The sequence below is a fragment of the Podarcis filfolensis genome (assembly GCF_964270895.1).
Source record: "Podarcis filfolensis genome assembly, chromosome: 4".
NCBI classification, from domain to species: domain Eukaryota; kingdom Metazoa; phylum Chordata; class Lepidosauria; order Squamata; family Lacertidae; genus Podarcis; species Podarcis filfolensis.
Genome location: NC_139607.1, coordinates 47,895,752 through 47,916,575, shown reverse-complemented (window position 1 = coordinate 47,916,575; position 20,824 = coordinate 47,895,752). Strand labels below are relative to the sequence as shown.

Here is a 20,824-nt window from a genome sequence, read left to right as displayed (position 1 = left end):
AGATTATGGTTATCGTGGTGCATTAAAAAAAAAGTTATTGGCCTATTAGAGCAGTCACCTTGCTAGCTAACGCTGAACAGTAAGCACAGAAAATCCCTTTATGGTCTTGTCTTTGCATTTTATTTGTGCATTTATTTCCCAACATTTCTCCTTTCTTATTCACTGTCCACATCAGTTAGTGGTAAATAAGGCTAATTATCGATGTATCTTTATTACATTAGAGCTCCACCATAATGATGCACTTTTGCCATGATTTACTTTCGCTGCTTCCTCGATGGGGAATCTAATTATTCCTACACACAACTGAGAAATGAAATCTGGCAATGGCCCATCTTAACTTCAGCTCTCATTAGTCAAACAGGAATCTCTGTGCCAAGTAAAATGTGGAGCTGCCAATATGGGCCAGATAATACTTCGAAAATCCCCCCAGGGATAAACTTTCCTGCCCATTCTTCCCTTTTCCAATATGCAGTTGTGTTTTAATGGTATTTTGTTAGAGCAGCTTACTGAAATGCATGGCCTAGACTTGTTTTTCCAATACATCTTTAGGTAGCCACCAATAGTCAAAATCCCTTTCTTTTTAGGATTATACCGGACCATAGGACGCACCAGACCATAGGAGGGGGAGAACAGGGGGAAAAATTTTTTTCTTGTTCTCCCCTTTAAAACAAGGTGCATTCAAGGTGCATTCACCCGAGCTTGTGGGGCTGGCGGTGGGGAGAAGCGCTGCTTTCCCCCACCGCCAGCCTCAAAGATCCCTGAAGCCTTTGCGTGCAGCCATCCCCAAGCTAGAAGAGCGAGACGGAGCCCTCCGTCTCGCTGTTCTGGCTTGGGAACAGCCTTGCTACCCTCCCCAGGGGAGCGGGGTGAAGGCACCCCGCTGCCCTGGAGAGGCTTTGTGTGCAGCAGTCCCTAAGCTAGAAGAGCGAGACGGAGCCCTCCGTCTCGCTGTTCTGGCTTGGGAACAGCCTTCCTTTGCGCACAGCCATCCCCAAGCTAGAAGAGCGAGATGGAGCCCTCCGTCTCACTGTTCTGGCTTGGGAACAGCCTTGCTACCCTCTCCAGGGCAGCGGGGTGCCTTCATCCCGCTGCCCTGGAGAGGCTTTGCCGCGCAGCCATCCCCAAGCTAGAACAGCGAGACGGAGCGCTCCACAGCGCTCCGTCTCCCTGTTCTGTCTTTGGGCTTAGCGGCGCAGCCTGCATTTGCTCTATAGGATGCACACACATTCCCCCTTAATTTTTGGAGGGGGAAAAGTGTGTCCTATAGAGCGAAAAATACGGTAATTCCCAGGGATAAACCAGTCATGAGGATGAACAGACACTGTGGATAGCCCAAAGACCATAGGCAGAATGTTTACCGCACAGAAGTAATTGCATAGTAAATAAAGTTGTTGGTATTCTATCAAGATGACTTTGATATTGTGGGAAATTGCAGTCAAACATAGCAATGCATGAGAGCTAGCTAGTGTATAAGGGGTATGTTCTGTTCCTAAACTAGGTCACTTTCCCTTACCTCCATGAGGAAGAAAATGAAGCTTCTTCCCCTTCCTTCCTTCCTTCCTTCCTCTCTTTCTCTCCCTCCACCACCCTCCCATGTGTCAAAGAAGGACATGGCTATGCTTGCTCCCAAGCTTAGAGCAAATGTTTGGAACTATAGTCTGTATTTTCTACCCAAGAGTATTTTTCCTGTCGGCAAAGCGTATATGATATTTGCAGATGCTGCCATTGCAGAATTCACAAAGCACACCTATATTTTCTGTTTTCATATATTTGAAAACTAGTTAAAATTATGATTTAGCCGGATGAGCAATTCTATGAAATGGAATAGGATTCAGTTTTTTTCTTCTCAACTACTTGGTCATGTTTGATAGATAAAAATGATAGGAAGCACTTTCATTTCCCACTGCTACCAGCAAATTTGAGAAGCCACTTTTCTTGGCAACATGTTTTTGATGTTCCAAGCAACAAACCACTTACTACTATATTCAGAGTCCTCTGTACTAAATGAGATGATGCTAATTATGAACATAGCTTAGTTTCCTATGTCTTAAATTTACTTAGAGATATACCTGACTGCAGGGTTCTTTTTGATGTTGCTTACATACTTCCATTATAACCCCTAGAACAAATACAAGATCACAGAATCCTGACCATGATTAAAGCAGCCCACAAATGCATTCAGATCCTTCTTCTCCGATATTATTCAGGGAAGTGGCCTGTATTAACTTCCTCTGTACTTTGATCTGCTATATAACATTGACTCAAGCTGATGCTGCAGGATCAGAACTAGGAAAAATTATTGAAACATTTCCCAGTATTCACCTCCATTTTATTTGTACTGTGGAAATAATCAATACCACCACTCAACTCAAGTTGGGATACATGAATGATAGGAATACTATCATCCAATATCCCATCAGAGATCAATACAAGTTCCCACTTAATACATTTTATTAAGTTCTGTGGTTAGTGGCCAATGTTATGAGGTCAGAAGTACCTAGTTCAGATTTCACCTCAGTCATGAATTGGTCTTAGGCAAACCACACATCTTCACCCTTGGTTCACCTCCCCCATCTGTAATATAGAGTTACCAACAATAGCCAACTTTGCTGTAAGGGTTACCAGTAATAGGGATATGAGTGGCCAAAACACTTCATTTTCAAAAAGCACAATATAAATGTATGTATTTTAATAAATAAATAAATAGGCAGCACCTATTTCCTGGTGCTTATTCCTGACAATTTTTTTTAGTTTTATTTGTATATTTTTATGGGGATGTCTTGTGTTGTTGTTTTAGCATGCATAGGTTTTACACATTTTGTGATTTTTAAACTTTTTTGGGTTCTCTCACCCAAGGGTACTTGCCCCAAACTTGGATCTTGGCATCCAGGGAATTCTCCTTCTATATGCATTTATTTTCCCTTGCACCAACACAAACTAGCACACAAAATACATGAATAAAATGTACAGCAGGCAGATAAGAACTCTCAGAAATATGTAATGCTTGGAGAGAAGGGGGGTTATACTCTTACTATTATTAATTAAGCACCTCAGCTGGTTCTCTTAACGGGATATGTATGCGGATGCTGGAGGGAGTGGGTGAAATTGCTTTGCACCCCATGTAGTGGAAAGGACAATTAAGACAAAGCTTTTTTGGTCCTGGCCCCTAAAAAATCTGGAACTCCCTTTTGATGGATGAATGTTCAAAAGTGATTTGAAATACTCATCTCCAAGTTCATGGGGAGGGTCATGTGAAATGTGCTTAGGGACTGAGATGTTACATTGCAAGTCTTCACGGCTGGGGCCATCTTTTGTACTGTGCGTCTCAAGGCCTTCATCAGTTCACTGAACTTATAATTGCTGCCATAAAAATACAGCATAGAGTAATAATGAAATTATGGGACATAAATGACAAAGAAGACTGAATTCTTATCCCAAGGCCAAACTACAGGCTAGGCTGAAAGATCCATGATTAGCTGATTCCCAAGCTTTTTTTTTTCATGGAAGAGTGGAGGTACTAATCTGATTGGGGATAAATAGAAAGGGCTCGAGGAATTTAACCCTTGCCCCTGAACTGTTCTTCCAATCTATATCACATACACATGGCGTTTGCTCTGTCTTGAATAAAAATTCAGATATGAAAATAAGGGACTTATATTTCTCCCTCATCCCCCCCACACCCCCAGCATGGAGCAATAGTTAAACTGGAAAAGGGTTAAATGTCCCCATCCCCGGCACCACTTCCTGATCAAACTAGCATTCCCTGCTCCCCCAGCTGCATTTAACAAAGCAACAATGATCTCCCATTATAACATGGAACTTGGACCTCACCCTACTTCAAAACAGGTGACTTCTAATTCTAATAAATCATTGCTCTGCTGCTGTAAGATACCAACATCAACAGGGTGTGATATTGTACTTTCTGTTTGCACATCCTGCCTTATTCTATCCAGATGAATGGGTGTGACATTGCTGATATAGGTGTGGAACTTCACTTGACTAGATTGGGTGGGGGGCGCAGGAATGGCAAGCACCATGTGGGGGAGGAAGTCAATAATCAAATAATAAGCCAAGCGCTTATACAGTGGTACCTCAGGTTACATACGCTTACAGACTCCACTAACCCAGAAACAGTACCTCGGGTTAAGAACTTTGCTTCAGGATGAGAACGGAAATTGTGCTCTGGCAGCGGGGCGGCAGTAGGAGGCCCCATTAGCTAAAGTGGTGCTTGAGGTTAAGAACAGTTTCAGGTTAAGAACGGACCCCCGGAACGAATTAAGTACTTAACCCGAGATACCACTGCACTCTCTTTAGAAGAGGATTAGACAGATTCATGGAGGATAAAGCTACTAGCCACAATGGCTATGTACCTCCACTGCCTCTGAATACAAGTTGCTGGGAATAACAGCTGGGGAGGGTACTGCTGCACTCAGGTCCTACTTGCGGGCTTCCCATGGGCACCTGGCTGGCCAATTTGAGAACAGGATAATGGACTTAGATGGGCCACTGGCCTGATCTAACAGGCCCCCTTTTATGTTCATTTAAGTGTGGTTGCCTATTACCATCTGTGAGATTTGCATGCTTAATATCTCAGATGAAGTAGAATGTGACTCCAGATTGTTCAAAGTTATGCTCTACAGTGGCATAGCGTGGGGGTGCAGGGGGGGCTGGCCGCAACATCTGGGGGTTAGGGTTAGGGGGCGCAAATCCACGGGTTAGGGGGTGCAAATTACTTGCCTTGCCCCGGGTGCTGACAACCCACGCTACGCCACTGATGCTCTATAAACCCTACAGCCTTAAAACCTGTTGTTTTGGGGCTGGCTGTAGCTATTCATTGGGACTATGTGGAAAGCACTCTGTACCTTCTTAGGGTGCTTAGAGGCACCATCTTTATTCTTACTCCACATGAGATCTGGGCCCTGAAAACAAATTCAGCAGCCATGTTCCAGCTACAAATAAGCACCACTCCCACTGTTATTTAATAAGAGACCTCTGTCCTTTAATTTAGAATAATAATGCTGCTCTCAGTCTGAAGGGCTCTGTCTGATTTTTGGTAGCTTCCTGAGATAGAGGCTTGGAGAGAGGTCAATCAAAGGTTTTCCACATGCTCTCGCTGTGGCAAGCATCCAAGAAAGCAATATGATACAGCCAACTGCTACTGAAAAACAGGAACAAGGCTGGCACTATGTGTGTTTGCTCCCTTAGCTAACACATCCTTTCTTTTCTAATCTGAAGCACTGGAAGAAAAAAATGAAGAATAAATAAAAGTCTGACAGTGAAACAGCTAAATAAAGGAAGCTTTGCACCCCTATGCTAGGAGGACTTCCTCAAAAGCAGCCCCTCCCTTCAAAATTCAAGAGGTACTTACTCCTGAGGCAAGTGTGTGCAAGAGTGTAGCCTAATTGTGCATGCAAACTCTGAAGTAAGTTGTACTGAAATTCAGTAGGGCGTACTTCCTGGTATTTGTACACAGACTCATGGCCTTCCTTATTCTGTTTATATACTACTTTCCTATAGATGTGTTTTGTCATCTTAATTTTACAATTCCAGGCTGTAGCAAAGGCTCCTCCTCCTATGTATATGTATATTATTTGCTTTGAAAACGCCCATGCTGCTATTCTGTAAAAGCGCTCAGGGTGCTGAACAGTCTGCTCAAATAAACAATAAAAACATAAAACACCACATAGGGTTTGAATGGCATGGGCGTTCACTTTGGGACAACATTCATTTTTGAACATCCTTGAAAATACAATACAAGAGCTGGATTATATTTCTGCAAGCGCAGGCTTGTTAAACAGGACAGAACTCTTAGCGCCTGCAGGGAGCATGTCTCTTTGTTATAAGGCAAGTAAGTGGGTTATAGTTCTTCCATTGTTATATTTCTAGCACACAAGTGATTCTCAAAAAAAGACGCCATGTGCTTGAAGTGTCCAAGGGAATTAATTTTAATGTAACAGACAGTAGTTGGGGAGCACATATTGTGCAACAGGGGTAAGCACTGTGCTTTCAAGCAACCTGTTAACTGAGCATCCACCCAGACTTGTTTGCATGGGAATTAGATGATACCAGCTATTTAAAGAGCATTGATTCTGATTTGTTCAATGGCTGCGTCAAAACAAGTCCTACCTCACACTTTCCAGTGCATTTTCCTGTCAGTTTCCTTAATGCACGGAGTCTAGTCTTGTGTGTGTGTGTGTGTGTTGCACAAGACCTGCCAATCAACTACAACTGTACTGCCGAACTCAGTGGGACGTACTTCTGAGAGTAGGCACATGTAGGATTGCACAAAAAATGCCAACCCCCTTGGCTGAGATACACGTATTCCATATCAGAATGCAAGTGTCTGCCTCAGGTAGGAGAAGAAACAGAAGAGGAACTCAACAGGTGCCAGCAGCTTTCCTGGGAGCAACGCTGCAAGTCAACAGTTTTGGTAATTTGTGTGTATGTGTTTTAGAGGGGCGGCTCAATGTATTGCTTTCGTTATCCGTCAGTGAAGGCTTTTAAACGCATACACACAATGGATCACAGCATCTCATCGTGAGAAAGTCTTCCCTAGCACCTGCTCAGGTTCTGTCCTCTCCTCTTTGGCGAAACCCTTCCTCTCACTGTTGATATGATCAGTCTGGGTGCAAAGCGCGCTGGGCGGGGATGGGCAGAGGGAGCTCCTGGATTCAAAGCAGACCAGAGTAAAGCCGATCGCAGCGGGACAAGAAACAAACCAACGAAACACTGCGAAAACGAAAGCCCCTTGTACTCTCTCGGCTCGCAAGAACTTCCATCTCGCGGTGCAGTCGCCAAACTGCCTGACGAAACCCCTGTGGCTCCTCCGGACCCCGAGCCCCAAGGGAGTGGGCGCGGCGTGACCAGCCTTCTGACCCCGAGCAGAAGCCGGCTCCGTCCGCGACAGACAGCCACCGCCGAGCCTCGGGGGGCCCTGGGCAGACTTCACAGGGGGCGGGGCCAGAGTCCCTCTCCGCGGGGGCCAGGCGCCTCCGGAGCCTCCGCCACCAAGTTCCTCTCACGAGCTCGGCCGACGACCTTTCCCCGAGCTCGCGGCACCCCGACGCCTTTCCCGGCGGGGCCACCAATGTCCCCAACGCGCCCAGCCGGTCTCCCGTGACTGAGGGCGCGACCCTTTCCCCGCCTTCGCCTCCCGCAGCACCGCCAGGCCGGTTTCCTCACAAGGGTCACCCGGGCGGGCAAAGAGCTGGGAAGCTCACCCACCTGAGATGCCCGCGCCGACCACCACCACGTCGCAGTCGAGGCTCATGGCTGCTGCTGCTGCTGCTGCTGTGCCCTTCGCAGCTCCGGGCGCCGCCAGCCTCCTCGCGCGCCTCTAGTCCTGTCAGCGCCGCGCCCGCGCCGGGCTTCTCCACTCGGGCAAAGCGGCCACGGCGGCAGCCCTGGGAACTTCCCAGCTGGGTCTCCCTCTTTGACGCCCCGCCCCCTCGCCGGAGCCGCCAATCAGGGCAGAAGGTTGGTGCCCAAGGGGAGGGGGCGAGGGCGGGGCGCTGCTCTTGGCCAGACAGCGGGTCTCTCAGGCCCTTCTCGGGAAAGGAAGAGGGCGAAGTTCCCAAACTGGCGAGATCAGCCCAGCCTCTTCCCACTCATGTGCAATTGTGGCCAAAATCGTGGAAAGCTTTTGGAGAAAGTGTATTTCTGAGGTCTGATGGCTCATAACACCACTTTTTTATTATTATTAATAACACACTGACAAATGCCCTCCTTATTTATGTTGTAATAAATAATCCTTCATAAAAGTTATTGCATTCCGTTCTTCATTATACAATGGTACCTCAGGTTAACTACTTAATTCGTTCCGGGGGTCCGTTCTTAACCTGAAACTGTTCTTAACCTGAAGCACCACTTTAGCTAATGGGGCTTCCTACTGCCGCCACGCTGCCAGAGCACAATTTCCGTTCTCATCCTGAAGCAAAGTTCTTAACCCAAGGTACTGTTTCTGGGTTAGCGGAGTCTGTAACCTGAAGCGTATGTAACCTGAAGCGTATGTAACCCGAGGCACCACTGTATTATCTTTCCATTGATATATAATTTTATGGTATTACTAAAAAGAAAGAAAAAAGAGTGGTGTTATGAGTCATCATAGCCAAAACAAGATGACACCTGCTTGGCTCTCTTAACACTCCTATTTCTGGTTATTTGGCTATATCTTTTGATAGAATACAGATAATGGAATGAACCTTGTTGCATTACATTCTTTAATAAATTATCTTTTCACTGATATATAATTTTATGGTATTGCTCCATAAAATTATATATCAATGGTATATAATTGGTATGCAGGTAGGCAGGTCGAGGAGCACCCACACCAACTATTATTATAATAGGATCATAGTGTTGGAAGGGACCATGATGGTCATCTAGTCCAACCCCCTGCAATGCAGGAATCATTAGCCCAAAACGGGGCTTGAACCCACGACCCTGAAATTCAGAGTCTCTTCCTGACATCTGTTGGCTGTCAGAATATCAGTCCTTTGAATCGGATCAGCTTTTCAGAGGCCCACCTATCTTTCTTTAAAGCATGATCTCCTTATCTTTTGAAGGCCATCGTTTGCAACATCAATGAGATATTGATAACCGCTTTCTTTGCAAAATTTATTATGATGTGATGATTTACTTTTAAGTATGTTCAAAGTTCTTTTGCATAGTGAGAAGTAAGGCCAAGCTCAAACTGCTAGTAAATGCCACAAATAGATAAGCAACTTGATGAGAACTGACAGAATCTGCTTTATTCCACCTATCATAAAATGCGGCGCTGTATTTCCCCCCCTTTTATGGGTTCAAATGCTCATTCAGAATTGGCAAAGTGACTGTGGTGAAGCAAAGCAAGAATACACCCTCTGTGCAATCAGGTAAAAAGGTAAATGTAAAGGTACCCCTGCCTGTACGGGCCAGTCGTGTCCGACTCTAGGGTTGTGCGCCCATCTCACTTAAGAGGCCGGGGGCCAGCGCTGTCCGGAGACACTTCCGGGTCACGTGGCCAGCGTGACGAAGCTGCTCTGGCGAGCCGGCACCAGCACAGCACACGGAAACGCCGTTTACCTTCCCGCTATAAAGCGCTACCTATTTATCTACTTGCACTTAGGGGTGCTTTCGAACTGCTAGGTGGGCAGGAGCTGGGACCGAAAGACAGGAGCTCACCCCGCCACGGGGATTCGAACTGCCGACCATACGATCGGCAAGTCCTAGGCACTGAGGTTTTACCCACAGCGCCACCCGTGTCCCCGTGCAATCAGGAGACAGGTGTAAAATGAATGTCTGAGTTCACATAATATATTTACAGTTGTTAAATACATAATCATAGAACCAAAGAACCATAGAGCTGGAACAACCGTAGATGCCAACGACATCATTTCAGAGCAAGTTAACCATGGGAAAGTGTTAAGAGCCCAAGAGTATGAGGACAATAGTATGTCACTGAGCCCACCCACTCCCTCAATAATGCTACCTATGTAGCTATGTTTGCAACATTTACACTTGTATTTATGTATACCGGTTTATATTTTAACTGTATCGGTTAATAATAGTTTCAAATTCTGCAACAGTGTTAGACGGGGAACTTTGTACTGTCAGCAGCATCACTGTGATGTTGTCACTGAGTTCATCTCGATTTTGGATGTTTTAGATGGACTTGTTTCTACATTTTTGCTTGTTTTGTGTCCTCCAAATGCTGCCTGTGCAACTTACATACACAGAATTTATATTTGTGGTGGGTTGTTTTGGGGGTTTTTTTGTATAACAGTATATATTTTGATTGTATCACTTCATAGTAGTTGCTAAATGAGCAACATTATTATATGTGAATGTTATAGCAGCTGCATGGCAAGCAGAATTTGAAAAGGTTTGTTTATCTCTATGACCAGCCTTGGTTGTTAATTATTATCTGATGAGGTTCTCAAAAAATTGAAGGTTGACTCCAACTTTAGCTTAGAAAACCACATGCTAAAAATAACCAAGGCTTGCATTCCGCATAGTTATATGGCCAAAGTTCTGTCAGTGCAAGGATTTTCCTTAGTCAAGAGAAACTTCTCCCCCTCTCCTCCCCTTGTGTGCCCTCTAAATATGCCCTGGGGTTTCCCCAACCCTCCAGAGCAGATTTGGGAATGGGGTACATGGGAAGGGGGGGATTCCCATTGTGCTAGTGGGAATCCTTGCACTGGCTTCTACTAATGCAACGGTAAGCTGGACATGAACCCAAGACACAGAAGCCAACTTGCATTCATACAACCTCCCTTGTCTCAGCTGCTGATGTATACTGGGTCATTCACAACTGCAGGCTCTGGGATCGCACTTTAAACTGAACAAGGGCCAGCAGTGTTTGAATGGGTCTGCCCCCTAACTTACCCCTGAGACTCCTCAAAGAGCTCTCCCCTCCATGGGAGCAGTGGCACAGGAACACTGGCAGCTGATGGTCTTTGGATTGTGTGGAGCTGTTTGCTGGTCAAAGAAGTCATCAGGATTGCAGACAGTGAATTTTCCTGGCCCTGCCTGGAGGTGTCAAAAACTATAGCCCTTCCAAACAGATGCTTTGGTAGTTTCCCCCTTATCATGAGTCTTAGCTGCTCGCTCCCATGTATAAGCCAAGACACAGGAAGAGGGAGAAAACAGCTGAAGTGCACAAGTCAGAGAATTCTCAAGGATTTTTGTGTGTTGGAGTTGATGCTGGGGAGGAAGAGAGGCCAGCTGCACACTCAGGGTTTAATGGCCCCTATGGGTGCTACTTTTGCCCCAAATGGCATCATGGAGGGCTTCCACCATTAATCTTGGCCATGCTTCAGCAGCATGCGGCACATGGGGATAATCTTTTGCTGCAGTGGAGGAAAGTGTGCTAGCTTATGCAAATGTGAAGGCAGTATGGTGTAGTGGTCAGAGTATTAGACTAGGATCTGGGCCAAATACCTGCTAAGCCCTGAAGCTCACTGGGTGACTTTGGGTCAGCTATTGTCTTTCAGCCTCACCTACCTTACATGGTGGTTGTGAGGATAAAATGGGTTGGATATCATGTATGCCATCCTGAGATCCATGGAGGGAAGGAGGAATAAAATGCAACTAAAGACAGCCAAAATTAACACATGTGTATTAGATACCACACTTGAATGTGATTTTTATTCTTAGAATCTTTTGTACGGTGTTCTGAAATCCTCTTTTAAAAGCATTTTAAAAAATCTATAGAACAGAAGGATAACTGAAGTTCTGATTCTCTGCCAACAATATTGAAAGCTAGCAGAGTGGAGATTGGAGTCATTAGCTTTCCAGGTGGCTGGCTGCCCTTCTTGACTGGGGGAAGCTTGTTTTGACATCAGAGTGCAGAGAACCTGGATAAAGGATGTGAGGAAGAGACTTCGTAGTAAAGCCAAATACCTTGTCGATCACAGTATCACAGATTTATTTTGTACATATGGAAAGCCATAATCAGTACAACAGTTAAAAAGCATGGCGTTATCCCTGGGATGCATCTGAAGCAGAGTCTAAAATAGGTCATATCTTCTGTTTTCTTTCTTTTTCATTCCTGACTTTCAGAAACACAAGGCTTTACCATGGACACCCAACAGAACACTAATATTAAATGTTAAAACTTTCTTATCATGACTAGATACAGTGGTACCTCGGGTTACAGATGCTTCAGGTTACGCGATTTCGGGTTGTGCACTGTGCTGAACCCAGAAGTTCCAGAATGGGTTACTTCCAGGTTTTGGCACTCGCACATGTGCAGAAGTGCTAAATCATGCTTTGCACATGCACAGAAGACCAAATTGCGACCTGCACGTGCTCTGCGGGTTGCGAATGCTGTGGGTTGCGAACATGCCTCCCGCAAGGATCACGTTCGCAACCCAAGGTTCCACTGTATGCACTTTCTGATTAAGATTTCTAAACTTGTGTTTTGCTAAATTTCCATACTTGTATTTTTATACCACCTTTTTCTCCAAGGACCTCATAGTTCTGTTCCTCCTAATTTAATCTTCACAACAACCCTGTGAGGTTAGGCTGAGAGCCAGTAACTGTCCCAAGGTCATCCAGTGAGCTTCATGGCTGAGTGGGGATTTGAACCCTGGTCTCCCAGCTATGCTTCACACATTCAGACATTATACAGCCTCAAAGCACATAAGTGCTTTATTTACCCGCATAAGTACTTTATTTAAAGTGCTCTTCCACCCTGGAACTTAGTAGTAAGACAGTCCCTGACATCAGGTTTACAGTCTAAAAGACATGACACATAAAGAAAAAGGGAAGGGGGCGGAAGAGGAGAAAGGCAAGCATGAGCACCAATTTTTAAAGTTTCAGCCTATCCTTTTTCCTCCTTGGCTGGAAGTTAACATACATAGTGTGAAAGGTACAGAGCAAAGCAAGGAGGGGAATTGGTTTAAGGTGGATGAGTTGCTGGGGGCGGTGGGCGGGGGATGAAACTAATGGAAAGCTAATGGAAGCCCATTGTGATGATTTTGCAAGGGACTTTGAGGATGAAATCACCTGTCTCCATGTGGATTTGAGGGCTGGCCCTGATAGTGTCTGATATGCCATCCTATCTGATTTTGAGTTTGGTATGCCATCTGGCAAAGGGTCTGATATGCCATCCTATCTGATTTTGAGTTTGATTTAAGTTACTGGTGCCCGGCATTGTGGACCTTTGCAGCTGTGTGGCCTCCTATATGCTATCTTGACTGGGTAGATCTAGGGTGTGGCGAAAGCATATTATGGGTTGGTGCCTGTTGTGTGAGGATGTAGGTGTGGCCATTCCAGGGGAGAAAAAAACCATCATGAAAACAGAGATTTGTGCCAACTTCCACTCAGTGACCAATACACCCTTGGTGGGGGGCAAGATAATTGAGAGGGTGCGGGTTCAGATGCAGATGTTCTGAGTTGGACTTTGTTGCCTGGATGTACAAGCTTTTTTAGAAGGAAACCAGAGAGTGCAACCTTGTTGCTTCTCCTGGACCTCTCAGCAGCTTTGGATGGTGTTGACCATGGCATCCTGCTGGACTACCTCTGTGTGTTAGGATCACAGTTTTACGGTGGTGTGAAGCCTATGTATTCCATGTACAGGTAGTGGATTCCCTTAGTTACTGGACAAGATGATGAAAGCATTAATGCAGTGTAAAATAAGATTAGTCAGGATCGCTACCCACCCCTTTTGCCCCAGTTCAGAACTTGCAGGTTAACCAAGAAATAAGGTACTGTCCCAACAAAGGAAGAATGGCAAGTAAAGTTAATGGACTATGCAGAAATGGCAAAACTCACGGTAAGATTAAGAAATCAAGAAGAAAGAACTTTCAACAAAGAATGGGGGATTATTGTGGATATGTGGATTATTATTATTTAAATGTAAACAGTTAATACATTAGCAGGATTAATTTAAAATCTAGCAGTTAAAAGGTGGCTTTGGAAGAAGTATAAAGAGTAATAAACAAAAGGAGTTAAGGAAGAGATGCAGCTTTGCAAATGCTCATATAGGGAACCAAGGAAGGGGAGGAGGGAAGTCTAAACAACTATGTATGCCATCATAGGTAAAGGCAAAGGTACCCCTGCCCGTATGGGCCAGTCGTGTCCGACTCTAGGGTTGCGCGCTCATCTCGCTCAAGAGGCCGGGAGCCAGCGCTACCCGAAGACACTTCCAGGTCACGTGGCCAGCATGATGAAGCTGATCTGGCGAGCCAGCACCAGCACCGCACATGGAAATGCCGTTTACCTTCCCGCTATAAAGCGGTACCTATTTATCTACTTGCACTTGGGGGTGCTTTCGAACTGCTAGGTGGGCAGGAGCTGGGACCGAACGATGGGAGCTCACCCCGCCGTGGGGATTCAAACCGCCAACCTTGCGATCAGCAAGTCCTAGGCACTGAGGTTTTACCCACAGCACCACCCATGCCATCATATTTGATTATTATTATTGTTAATTTGAAAAACTGAAAAACAGAATCATAAAAATAAAAAATAAGGTTTATTAACATACACAGCAAGCATAAAATTGCAGTCAAAGGAAAAAAAGGAGCAAAATGTTGGAAGGTAAACGATAGCCCAGGGGACTGAGACAGCTCTCTGGTAGAAGAAATATGGGAAGGCAAGTCTGAGCCAATACACAATCAGTGTCAAAGGTGAAGCAAAGAACACTCCTCGTATATGATGACTGGAAGATCAGCAAATGCAACGTTGCCCCTTAGGAGCAGGAGGCTGGCTGGACTTATGGAGCATTCTGTGCTTCATATATCTTAATACATTCCATTTCTAACGTTCCATGGCAGGTGCATGCCCCAAGGAATAACAGAACACGTGCTGACATCAATGTAGGCTTGAAATATTGTTCTGCATTCCTGAGATCTTAAAATCATAGCATTGTGTAGTTGGAAGGGATCCTGAGGTTCATCTAGTCCAACCCCCTGAAATGCTATAATATCAACACGTGGTCCTCCATCCAGTTCAAAACCATACCGGACCCTGCTTACCCTTGCAAAAGTGGTAGCAGTTTCTTGTTGCACCACTAGGAGGACAAATTTGTGCTGATTGGATATGATCCAGCCAAAGTTAAACATTTGTCAGGATACCATCTTACGTACACATGTTTGCTCAAGTCCCCTTGAGTTCAGGTGATACTTTTGAGGAAACATGCATAGAATCAGGCCACACTGACGTGCTTAACTCTCTCATTGAAATCAATGGGATTTCAGGGTGCTAACCCTCCGTTCCTGTACCAAGCAGTATTATACCCCCAGAGCTTGTCCCAAGAGGACTGAATGCTCACACAGCATCTTCCGCTCCCAGAGCTCCTGCCAGCGCTTTATCCTGGGTGGAATTGTCACAAATTGTGCCAGTTCCTGCCAGTTCTGGAATTGTATTCCCAGGTGCAACCCCAGCAAGAAAAGAAGCTGTTCTGAGTCTTATGAAAACCCACCACTGCCTTCTCCTGCTCTGTCCCTTGGTAAATTGCATCGCTTTGGGGTGGGCATCTCTAGTCAAGAATATTCTCTTTCCCAGTTGCACAAGTTCAACCAGTTCTCTCAAAAGGAATATTTTGGAGTGCTGCATATATGCTAATTGCATCTAATGAACTGCGGAATGAACAAAAAGGGTTGGAGACCAGGAACTCCAGTTCAGTAGCACTATTAATTCATTAGTGGACAGTGCTGATTATTTGATGCTTGAGTAGGCATGAAATTTCTCTAATAACCCTTACTTCATATTTATGCCTTTGATTGTAATATAAAAGAAAAAGAAAAGGGGGGGATTTACCCTGAGAGAGCAGGGCCTCTCATCTAATTAGCTTAAATTTCAAGAACCCTTGTAATAAATTGATGCCAAGATCAATGAGATCTCTAGGACTAGATAATAGCCTTTTGCTTTAATATGCCTTCATTAAGTCTGCCTCCTTGAAATGCAATAAAGCACCAAAGAATGCATGCTGAGCCTGGTGTGTGATGCAAAAAACCCTATATTTTAGTCTCATAACTTTGTCCTTCAGTTTATTTCCTTAAAACATTTTAGGAAAATTAAACAAAAAAGAGAGAACAGGAACTAATATTGGGCCCCTACAGATTAACAAGGAAAGTGTGCAATCTGGGCAGGTAGTGCATTTATAGCTGTACTTACACTGGCTATTAATCAGATTTCAAGTTTAAAAACAAGCTGTTATCAATGTGGCCACATGCTGCGCAAGGCTTATAGTTGCTTCCAAATATTTTAAACGCTTTCACATTCCTACCTCTTTTAAATAGCATTCATTTTGCACTGATTTCTGTTAACAATAGCCACAGTTGAGACACTTCCAAGTCCCATTGATTACCATGGAATATATTTAAGCTCACTGCTTAAACTCCCCATTGAATAATGAGATTCAAAAGCACTGAACATTGGCTAGATCCTACCCAATATTCTGTGCACTTTTAGAACAAGGGCTTTTTAGGTTGGTCAAAGCAAGCTGCCCTTACTGTTCAAGCTTCCTCCTCAAAATGCCACTAAAAGAAAACAACAGAAGGCAGCTTAGCGTGTATAAAAGTCTTTCAAAATGGAATTCAAAGTGGGGAAATGTGCTGTGTAAGGACATGTCTCCCTGACTGTCCATTACAACGGGTCAAAATCTACCCAAGTATATTTTTCTTCTTGATTAAGGAAAGGCTGTTGAACAGGCAGACACAGCCTTCTGGCAAGGATACACCTTTCCTAGAAATTAATGCCTATGCTCCTAACTGAGGTTTGATTACATGTTTGGTACCATTCTATCAGGCTACAGAGTGCAGGGAGAAAAAAGAAGCAGTAATTGCCTCTATTGATGCCAGATGCCATTAGTCCTCCTTCAACTGTCACCCATTTGCAGCCATTTCATCAGGCTGCCATCATGGTTCTGTCCTAGCTGGAGATGATAAGAACTGTAATTTTAAGGACTGGGCCCTGATTTTGCCCCCCCCCCCATCCATCCCTTTTTTCTTCTGTGTTATGCCTTTTTAGAATGCAGGCCTGAGGTCAGGGATTGTCTTACTAGGAAGTTTTTGTTTTGTTTTGTTTTTGGTTAAAGAGCAGCGTAAATGACCATTTCATTAACTCATTAAATAAATAATAAACGTGTTCAGACAACTGTATGCTATTGTGTATTTAGTTCATAAAATAACGTGTGCACTACTTGATTGCAAAACAACAATCCTCAAAGTACTTAACCAAAAAAAAAACCCCTCAAAATAATATCATTAACAATAAGAATGAACAACCATAATTTTAAGACTTCCAAAAAGTTAAAATAACAACAAACTAAAAACAGATTAAAACTCACATCAACTTTCTAAATTTCTGGGCAGGCTTGTCTAAACAAAAGAATGGTTTTTAGCAGGTGCTGAAAAGAGCGTAAGAACGCTAAAAGATAGCATTCTTACAAATGCAGAACAGGCATTATGTGGTACCTGTAACAGGGCCAGTTCCACAAACTGAAGCAGTCAAATGTGGTAAGGTGATTTCATAGGCAAAGTGGTCCCAAGTTGTAAAGTTGTTACTATATACTGAGGTAACACCTTGAACCTGGCCTGGTAGCATACAAGCAACCAGTGCAGATCCCTGAGCACAGGTGTTACATCCTGACAAGGCCTCAATTCTGTCAGCAATCACACTGCAGCATTCTGCACTAAATGCAGCTTCCGGATCAAGCGTGAGGGATGTCCCACATGGAGAGCACTGCAGTAATCCAGTAATCCATTGCTATAGATTTCAGGAAGATTGTACTGATTTGGTATAAATTTGGCATATAGGATTATGTCGGTGCCTGAATTTTGAGAATTGGTAAAATGGGAATATTTTATTAGCACCACTAAAATCAGGGTTAAACACTCACCAGTAGAGCAGGGAGTACACACTGACAGAGCAAGGATATCTGCTGAAGCTGAAATGACAAGCTCTGTTATTAAGGACATTGTAGACAGGGCAAATGTCAGGGGACTGAGCTCACCAAGAATAATAAAAAGTGCTATGTATGTAGGTTCAGTTCTTCATAAACCCAGGCAGAGCTGAAAAGGAGACTCCTCTCTGCCACCCTGGAGAATGTTTGCCAGTGCATGTTGACAGTGTCGAGCTAAATAGATGAATAATCTGAGGCAAATTTCAATATGGAAATTGAATGCAGGATCAATACTGCAGAGGCTGAAACAGAGTCATTTAAGAACTACTCTCTAGGGATAGCAGGAATGTAAGAAATTGCTTGTAAAGCACATAAAAAGGTAGTAGTAGCACGTTGCAGTTTAATCCAATCAGAAGTGTGTGTGTGTGGGACTCTGAAAAGCAATTCTATTATGCCTGTAGTATTTGGTCATTAAAGAGTAAAATATTATGTCCAGTGATTATGGATTGGAGCAAAGACTCCATCCTTAAGCTTCTGATTACTTTCATTTTCCTAAATAGTTGTGTGCTAACCTGTTCATCAGTTATCAGCCTCTTGTTCTGGGCCTGTAAAGTGTGCAACCTTGCTGTATATTAAATGAATAAAACACCACCATTTAACAGTGCCGGTATTTACCACATGAAGTGTTTTACAAAACACAATATGCACGAGCCATTTCACCCACAGGCTGCTTCTGTGCTTAAACACCAGAGCCATTTCACCATTTATAAAGCTGAGGCTGCGGGGTGAAGCGAGATGAAGTTATGGATTCGGCTTATTTATTTATCTTTACATTCCTATCTTGGGCTTCCACAATTATGCTTAAGGCAGTGTGCAGCATGGAGCTAATAAAAAACATAGTGACATTAATAACACAGATTAAACCAAGAAACCTATGCACATTAATCAGGGAATCCTAGACAAGCAACAAAATGCCCAAGTGCATGGGAAACACTGGAAATTGTAGTCCCAGGTTGGCAAAAGCTGGTCCAAAAACTACCTTACAAAACTACCTATTGGTGTAAGAGCAAAACCAGAAAACCCAATTGGTACTCTTCCAGGAAAGTCAGAAGGATTTGATAGTTAGCAGTGGTGGCGCTGTGGGTTAAACCATAGAACCTAGGACTTGCCGATCAGAAGGTCATTAGTTCGAATCCCCGCGATGGTGTGAGCTCCCGTTGCTTGGTCCCTGCTCCTGCCAACCTAGCAGTTTGAAGGCACGTCAAAGTGCAAGTAGATAAATAGGTACCGCTCCAGCGGGAAGGTAAACGGCATTTCCATGCGCTACTCTGGTTCACCAGAAGCGGCTTAGTCACACTGGTCACATGACCCGGAAGCTGTATGCCAGCTCCCTCAGCCAATAAAGCGAGATGAGCGCTGCAACCCCAGAGTCGGCCACGACTGGACCTAATGGTCAGGGGTCCCTTTACCTTTTTAGTATCAAAGGTTTCTGGGACGTCTGGAAATATATCAAGGGGATCATATCCTTCCTTTGTCTTTCTGCAGATTCTCCACCAGGGCCAATTAATTGCTCCTCTTCCATAACCAAAAATGGATATGAACTGAGATCACCTGTTACCTTCATGAATATTTGGAAATGTTAAGCACCAACATCATACCCTCCAAGTATCCCGATTTAAGCAGGACATCACAGATTGACAGAAGCCGCCCTGGCTTCTGATCCACATCCTGAATGTCCTATTTTGGCTCTCGTGCTCTGGCCATGCCAGGACCAAAAGATGGGTATTTTTGGGTTCTGCGCTGTGGTGTGAGTCAGTTGGCTCACACCAGAGTGTGGAACCAAAACACAGAAGGAAAACCCTGTGCATCACCACTTTTCTTCCTCCTTCTGTCGTGGCGCCATCTCCTGACACTGCACAGGCTGGTGCAACCTTCCAGTAGGCCATGCTTGTCCCTGCAGCATCTCCTGACTCTCCCCCTAGGCTGCGGAGGAGGAGGAGGACAGCGGACAAAGGTAGGGGGCGAGTGGGCAGGTGAGGAAGGGCTTGGCAGCAGGAAGAGGGCAAGTGACAGGGGCAGCGGGATGGTGTGGGGGGTGCCCTGAATTGCCCTCCCAAAATGTTGGGGGCTATGCAACATGTTTTACTATGTTATCCCAAAAAGCTTGACTGTAGTAAGCCTGTACGGCTGCAGCTCACATTAAAGGTAAAGGTAAAGGGACCCCTGACCATTAGGGCCGGTCATGGCTGACTCTGGGGTTGCGGCGCTCATCTCGCTTTATTGGCCGAGGGAGCTGGCGTACAGCTTCCGGGTCGTGTGGCCAGCAGGACTAAGCCGCTTCTGGCGTACCAGAGCAGCGCACGGAAATGCTGTTTACCTTCCCGCTGGAGTGGTACCTATTTATCTACTTGCACTGCATGCTTTTGAACTGCTAGGTTGGCAGCAGCAGGGACCGAGCAATGGGAGCTCACCGCGTTGCGGGGATTCAAACCACTGACCTTCTGATCAGCAAGTCCTAGGTTCTGCGGTTTAACCCACAGCGCAGCTCACATTACACCATGCCATATAGCTAATGTTATCATCAAGGAGTTTTATCTCACTGCCTCTGCTCCTGGTGGGGTTGGTTTCACCAACCCATGGGAACTCCTCTGCTTTTGTCTGTGGAATGGATGCTCTGTCACCGACTTCCAGCCCTTCCTCATATATACCTTTGGCTGTGCTGAGGTCAGCAGTGTTGAGCAAGATTCTGACTTACAGAAAACCTGCCATTAAGACTGCCATCAAATTACCTTGGATTCCATCTTACAAGCGTAAAAGGAGCTACATCTAGCACTGTAAACTGTCTTTTTCATTGTTTAAACATACAGTTTACAGCAGAAGCCATTAGTGAGTCATTCTTATGTGTGTTGCCTGCATAATGACCAAATAGATCGTTAAAAGTTGATGTCAAGCTCGGGTCCTTATCACCTCCCTTTGGCTATTAATGCGTAATGATCAAAAGAGGAAAATGAGATTTCATTACAGCTGGTGGTTAGTTGCCAGCTATTTAGAGTCAAACAATTGCGGCTATTAATACCTAACTGCATATTCCTAGTACAAGTACTGTAAAAACAAGCTTATTTGTTACAGGATCACTTTGCTATTTAAATTTCTCATGTTAATGAACTTGGTATGAGAGTTGCTCCTCGCATAGTGTGCTGGTGTCCAGGGCACTTAAAAAAGCCATTTTATTGATTGCAGGTGGGGGTGGGGGTGGGAAGAAGGTGCAGGACTGCATATGTATGAGCTGCACAAGAAAGCATCTATAAAAGTAACTGCTAACAAATTTCTCATTCCTATATCTTCCTTTCTTTCAGAGGTAACCTCTCGTTCCAAGACTCTTACTCCCCAAGTGTAAACAAGTCTGCAGCGATTTTTTGTTTGAGTTTAATATAATATTATAATCTTGTTTGCAATGGGTGGCACTTCGGCAATCATTTTTTTTGTTGATATAAT

At 44.5% G+C, this 20,824-nt stretch overlaps 1 protein-coding gene across 1 annotated transcript in view; it reads right to left on the bottom strand.

Moving 5' to 3' along the window:
* LOC310762069 (amine oxidase [flavin-containing] A-like) overlaps positions 1 to 7,393 on the bottom strand; it is a 29,842-nt gene extending 22,449 nt beyond the window's left edge. Inside the window, exons 1-2 of the mRNA XM_083612564.1 lie at positions 7,344 to 7,393; positions 7,225 to 7,309 (exon numbers count right to left, since the gene is read on the bottom strand). Coding sequence (XP_083468690.1) covers positions 7,225 to 7,270 — 46 coding nt within the window. The 5' untranslated portion in view covers positions 7,271 to 7,309; positions 7,344 to 7,393. The remainder of the gene's footprint in view (positions 1 to 7,224; positions 7,310 to 7,343) is intronic.
* Positions 7,394 to 20,824: the final 13,431 nt, after the last annotated feature.